The sequence below is a fragment of the Myotis davidii genome, unplaced genomic scaffold (assembly GCF_000327345.1).
Source record: "Myotis davidii unplaced genomic scaffold, ASM32734v1 scaffold807, whole genome shotgun sequence".
Classification (NCBI taxonomy): Eukaryota; Metazoa; Chordata; class Mammalia; order Chiroptera; family Vespertilionidae; genus Myotis; species Myotis davidii.
In genome coordinates, this window is record NW_006298272.1 from 2,204,898 (window position 1) to 2,211,436 (window position 6,539).

At 58.1% G+C, this 6,539-nt stretch overlaps 1 protein-coding gene across 1 annotated transcript in view; it reads left to right on the forward strand.

Annotated features, from left to right (window-relative positions):
• Positions 1–6,539, forward strand: part of MCPH1 (microcephalin 1) — a 114,355-nt gene that overhangs the window by 13,389 nt on the left and 94,427 nt on the right. Inside the window, exons 9-11 of the mRNA XM_006773933.2 lie at positions 1,346–1,452; positions 2,731–2,768; positions 3,874–4,036. Coding sequence (XP_006773996.1) covers positions 1,346–1,452; positions 2,731–2,768; positions 3,874–4,036 — 308 coding nt within the window. The remainder of the gene's footprint in view (positions 1–1,345; positions 1,453–2,730; positions 2,769–3,873; positions 4,037–6,539) is intronic.

The window sequence follows — 6,539 nt, forward strand, 5'->3', positions numbered from 1 at the left end:
GCCGTGGCTGGGATGCAGGGAGCCAGGAGGGAGCTGAATAATTCAGGTCGAGTGGAGAGCTCGCTGAGGAGACGGTGGGCTAGCGTGGGTCGGCTGTGTCTCCAGAGGCCTCGGGTAAGTTGCTCCCAGGTGCTCAGGACCTGGCGTTTTTAGGGCCTGAGTGCAAAGAACTAGTTTTAGTTCAGGAAAACATTCAGCCCTCGTTCGGCACTTGGTTGGAAGAAGGGCTGACACCCTCTGTCTGACCCTCAGCGTCATTGTGCCTCGTGTCAGAGCACCCTCGTCAGCCCCTCTGGTGTTGGGTCACGTGGTTTCGCTGGTGCTTGCGTTGTTTCTGCCTCGTGTTGACTCGTCTGCTGCGTTGTCTGCTGGGTTGTGCTGCCGGGCTGGGCCGTGCTCTGCCTCGTATCCGCAGCGAGCGGCGTTTACGGGAAGGTGCGTCACCGGCCGCGTGGGCCGAGGGACCCCAGGCCGCTGCCTGCTGGACCCTGGAGGCCAGGCAGGTGGGTGTGGTGTTAGGCCTCAGGACAGCAGCTGGTGCAGAGCGTGGGCGGCCATCCAGGGAGGGCGAGCGCGGACAAGGAGACACATGAGGCCACGTCACTGGATGGGTGTCTGTCTTTTCTTTGATCCTCACCCGAGGACATATTTTCCATGGATTTTTTTTTTTTTTTTCGAGAAAATGGAGGGAGAGAGAGACAAACATGGATGAGAGAGACACAGTGATTGGTTGTCCCCTACTGGCAGGGGCTTGAACCTGCAACCCAGATGTGTGCCCTTGACCAGACTCAACCCGCAGCCCCTGGGGCTGACGCTGTAACCACAGCCAAACCGGCCAGGGCTCAGTGGTGTCTTTTTAGGGTGTGTGTCCTCACAGCGGATGCTGGTGTCGGGTGGAGATGCAGAGATGCATAGGGAGCCTGCAGATTGGTGGCCGAGGGTGGAGGGGGCTCGTCTCCAGCCATTGGCACTCACCCAGGGCTGAGATCTGTGTCCTCCTCTGGAGGGCGGGCTTGGATCGTCGTGTAAAACAGAACTGGGGTTGGAGTTGTGCGGGAGATGCGGGCGTCTGTCCTCACGGGCAGGTGGACGCCTGGGCCGGTGGAGCAGCACGTTGTTGCCCACCTGGCAGTCATATCGGACCCCCGAGTCGGGGGATTGTGTGGCACGTCGGGCGGCGCGAAGGGAAGGTCCGGAGCGGTCCTCAGTGCGGGAGAGGCTGCGCTGCTGTTTGCAGGCTCTGCCTCCGGACCGCGCAGAAGTGCCTCTGACGTTCCATTTGCTTGGGCTGCCTGGGCCTTCAGTGCGTGGCAAGTGCTGACTGACCTCCAGGCCCTGGTTGCAGGTGTCAGGCCTGGACCGGCGAGGCAGGATGTCCCGGAAGGCACCCAGGAAGCCCGTGAGGACCTTGCCAGACCCGCGGCCACGAAGAAGAGAGCGAGAGGCCCCAAGGTTGGTGTGTGATGGTCCACTAACTATCCCCAGGCCGGCTCGCAGGGTTGGGGCGGGGGGTGGGGGGGGGCAGCCGTCCTCCTGTGTGAGGCTGGGGCCCTGTGAGCCCTGTGACTGGTCCCCTCGGAGTGGAGACTGCTGGTGGGACAGGCCCTGTGGCTCCTGACCGGTGCGGCTTGTAGAGATGCCGATGGCCCCCCTTGAGCCAAGAGTGACGGCTGTGCCAGAAATTGTTCTATAATCTGAACAAACGTTGAGGGGTAGGAGGTGAGGAGCCCACACATCCTTCAGTGAGGGGTCAGGCTCGGCCTCCAGCCGTGGGCGGGTCCAGGCCCTGGGTGCGGGTGCCCAGGCCGTTCTGCTCCCAGCAGACAGCCTCCGCAGGCAGGGACGGGCGGGAGGAGCGTAGCACTGTGTGCACATTGAAGACCTTTTGCTGGCTCTGCTGCTTTCTCTTTTAGCAGCGAAGTGTTTATATCAGGGTGTGCACACTGGTTAGACGCGAAGCTGCTGCACTCAGTGGACTGTGGTGTTGCACAGAAAAGCCTACTTGCGCTGGGAGACGGGAATGCGTGACTTGCTTTATTGTGACACGCCTCGCCGTGTCTGGTGCGGAGCCCACACTGCCTCCAGGGCCTGCCTTTGTTTATCTGTTAATGAAACAAAACAAAAACTAGTAGAGAGGAAAAGTAACTTCAGAAAACGAGGTAGCCAGCCAAGTCCTATGGCCCCTGGATGGGCCTCTGAGAGCCAATCCGAGCCGGGCAGCAGCGGGGGGGGGGAGTGTGCACCTCTGGCCACGACGTTTGCTTCTGCCCATGAGTCTGGGCCTTATCCGTGGACGACCTTCGTAGGTGGTTTTTAGAAGGTGCATCGAACTCTCACTACAGGAAATGGACACGTGTTAACGACTCTTTAGCTCATTCACTCCTGATGGGACCACACAGCTGGTCTGTCCGTTTCGAGGAGCAGCCGTGAGCCCACGCAGAGTGGCCAGGGCCTCTCGCTGGCCGGGGGGCAGGCGTCCGGAGGGGGACTTGGATTTTCGCTACCACCTCACGTCTGGGTTATTTTGGGTTGGTGTGGGGATGCTATCTCCCTTTCTATCTCATGGGCTGTTGGTTTCCAGGAAGACAAAGTTGTTTTCCTTTGATATTTGCTTAAATGTTTATTTTTAAGTGATGTCACTGTAGAAAAACACACGTCAGTGTTTATTTATATGGGAAAATGCTTTTTACATTTTTGACCTTTTTTTTTCTTCTCTTTTGAACCCTCTAGCCAGTGAGAACATTGGTCATGACCAGCATGCCCGCTGAGTAAGTACTCACCATTGTGATGCCTTTCTCCTCCGTCTAGTGCTGTAGCCTTTGCTTCCCGTATGTCCTGGGAGCTGGGATTCTGGCAGTCGCGGCCGGGACTGTTTCTCAGTTGTGCTGTATCACTAACATCGAGTTAGAAAATCCCTCAGCACTTGAAAGACTGAGTGTGCCCTGGCCAGGCTCCGTGGTTAGAGCATCAGCCCAGGGCCTGGCAGGTTGCGGGGTGCAGGGCACGTACCGAGGTTGCGGTTGGCTCCGGCCCATAGGGGCGCTGGCGGCAGGCAGCCAGTCCGTGTGTCTCTCCCCTGCCTTTCCCCTCCCTCCAAAAAATCAATGGAAAATACCGTGGGAGAGGATTGAAAAAGTAAAAGACCAAGCAGGTCCGCCCTGAAGCTGGGTGCGGAGCCGGGCAGAGGGCTCGCACCTGCTGCTCTGCCTGTTGCTCAGCTGGCACGAGTGTGAGCACCCAGCCCAGGATCGCACCTGTTCAGTCGGGAGCCCCGCTCCCATTCCCCTGAAGCGCTGAGCAGGCTCTGGCGGGAGCTCCCTGCATGCTTGGTGCGCGTCCACACGTGTCCTGAGGGTGCAGAGCCGCTGGGCAGCACGGCACTTCCAGCAGAAATGCGGCGCCATCTTTGTGACAGATTTTGGAATTCCCGTTTACAGGGACACCTGTGTTTCTTCATATCAGCCATAGGTTTTAAGGTTTTGAGATTCTCGAAACCTGGGCCCTTTCCGTGAAAATCAGGCGTGCGAGTTCCACGCATTCTCAGGAGCAGGTCTCTTCCTGCCAAGCCACCCCTGAGAGGCAGGCCCGCCCGCGGCTGGTGGGCGCACTCTCAGGCCGCACACTCCCGGCTGCGTTCCTGCCCGTCTAGGACGTGGCGAAGCCGTCGCAGCCGGGCCTGCGCTCAGCCCTTCACGCGACGCTCAGTGAGAGCGACACCCTGTCTCCCCGTGGTCCCAGTGATGGCGTGGGAGATGGGGACGTGGCAGCACAGCTGAAAGGGGTGCAGGAGCGTAGCCGTCCTGGCCTTTCCGATGGGCTGCGTCCCCGAAGCTCCTGCAGGAAGCCTTGACGGTGCTGTTTTCCCTCCGACAGCAAGCAGAGCATCGTCACCCGGGTGGTGGCCAAACTGAAAGGCTTCTCGTTGGCCCGAGAAGTGTGTGAGAGCACCACCCACGTGCTGGCCGGGCAGGCGCTGCGCACCCTCAACGTGCTGCTGGGCCTGGCCCGCGGCTGCTGGATCCTCTCCTACGAGTGGGTGAGTCTGTGCTGGGCCCATGTTCCCATGGAGACCGTCCTGAGAGTGGGGGGTCTGTGCTGGGCCCCGAGTTCCCACTGAGGCCCTCCTGGGAGTGGGGGTCTGTGCTGGGCCCCAAGTTCCCACTGAAGCCCTCCTCGGAGTGGGGGGTCTGTGCTGGGCCGCAGGTTCTGACCCTGATGGTGCTGTGGTGGGCTGGGTTCCCCGGAAATGTGGACAGGAGAGTCGTGCCCTGCACACCGTGTTGGTTGCACACCTTCCTGCGGCCCTGGCTGCATTCTCGGGGCGGGGGCGGGGGGAGGACCCTCGGCCGCAGGAAGAAGCCCGATTAGAGCCGAAGGGAAGGGAGACGCCCTGTGCATATTCTCACAGTCGCATGTACTTTCCCGCGTCTGAGCGAGAGGTAATGTGACCTACGTCGGGGTGGTTTCAAAAGCCCTGAGAATTGGCTGATGGTTTTTGCAGATGGCTTCCCTGAGGTGAGCCATGTACAGGTGTCCACTTGGACATGCTCTGTCTTACACATCTGTCTGTAGCATTACTTGCCCTCATTTTTGTGAATTAAAGGCCATTTATTTTTTTTAATCATTGTTATTCATAAAAAATGAAATTGTCTGTTTGCCGGGAGCCAGTCCATCCTTGCTGTTTCAAGGGACCTGGCATATATGGCATACTGTTCTTAATATGTTTGCTCACCTTCTTGGCGCTGTGTTTTAACCAAGGTCACTCCTCCAAGAAAGGTTGTTTCCCCAGGTAGGGATTTTCCCCTGAAGTTAGGGAGGGAATAAAACCTCTTAACTAAGTGCCAGGTGGGTAATTAATCACTTTAACTACAAACAATCATGCTTAAGCTACATAATCTTTACTCCCTGGAATGGAGATAAACACCCCAACCTTTGGAATAGAGATTGATAGGATTGAATCAACTGGTATAAATACAGATGTAGCAAGAGAATCTAGACACAGAACCTAGAGACAGAAGAACTTCGCTGGAGAGAACATGGCAAAAGATCCTGGACAGAAACTGGCCAGAGAACCTAGAGACAGAACATGGCAAAAGAACCTAGAGCAAGAACCTGGCTACAGAACCTGGATAGAACACAGCAAGAGAACCTGACTAGAACCTGGTGACTGAACCTGGCTGGAGAACCTAGCAAGAGAACATGGACACAGAACCTGGCTGGAGATCCTGGCTAGAGAACCCAACTATGCTGATCAACTGAACGCTGCCTCCGTGTCATTCCTTCTTCGCCGACTCCGTCCACACCTTTGGGGACCCCTGGACCTGCTGGGGCTGGACCCCAGCATATGGTGCCGTTTCTGCTTTTACTTGCTCCTCACCCCAGTCACCCTGAAGCCTCGCGGTCAGGCGAGTGGTGTCAACCGTTCCTTGCGTGGCTCTTGCATCTGCTAATTGCCCACCCCGGCGCCTCCCCTGAGACGACTCCTATTAACACTGTGCTCGCTCACTCCAGGGCTGTCGGTGCTCTGCCCTGCGGTAGCTCTGGACCAGCTCTTGGGCCTGGGAAGCAGAAGACGTCAGAGCTTAGGGTCACTAGTGGGAGGGAAATGGCCTGGGACACTCTGTCCGCATCGGTGGTGGTTGGGGGGTCACTGTGCCTGATCGTATGTCAGGACTGACTCACACGGATAGGCGTGAGATGGCACCTGTAAGTCGGGTTCTGGGAGTGATGCCCTGTTCTCTCTCCTGGTCACGACGTGGCCTCCTCAGTCAGCTCCTCCCTTCACGTCCCAGAGGAAGAAGGTCCTGTATCTATGGAGATGCCTCTGTGCCAGCCTGCCCCCCTGGCACCTGGCGTGTCCCCTCTGCCTCCCTGGGCGCCTCTGCGCCCCCCAGGGTGTGGCCTGGGCCTCCCACGAACCCTCTGCAGAAGCGGAGCAGGAGCCAGGTGCAAGGTTCTCCTGCCTGTGGGATTTTCCTGCCTGTGGGGTTCTCCTGTCTGTGGGGTTCTGTCTGTGGGGTTCTCCTGTCTGTGGGGTTTGCCGCTAAGTGTGAGGAAGGTGGGGGGGTTGGGGGGGGAGTCAAGTGCATGGCTAATACAGTGGGGCCTTGACTTACGAGTTTAATTCGTTCTGTGACGGAGCTCGTAACTCAAATTACTCTTACGTCAAATCATAAAGTGAACGAGTGAGACACGTGATGCTGGGCTGATGTGGCGTTCACTGTGACGTTCGCTGTGCCATCTAGCAGTGGGGTGTCTGAAGCTGGCTCGTAACCCGAATTTTAGCTCGCAACTCAAAGCAAGAAATCGGCTGAGAGACGGCTCGTATCTTGAAAAACTCGTTAGTCGGGACACTCGTAAGTCAAGGCCCCACTGTACAGGGTCGGTCCCTGCCGGGTCCCCAGGGTCCACTGGAGGAAGCAGCCACTCAGGCCCGAGGGAGTGACAGTACCACAGCGTTGGAGGGAGCATAGCTGCCGCCCCACACACAGGGAGCTCGCCGCAGCCTGGTGTCGGCGGCCTGGTGACCGCGGCCTGGT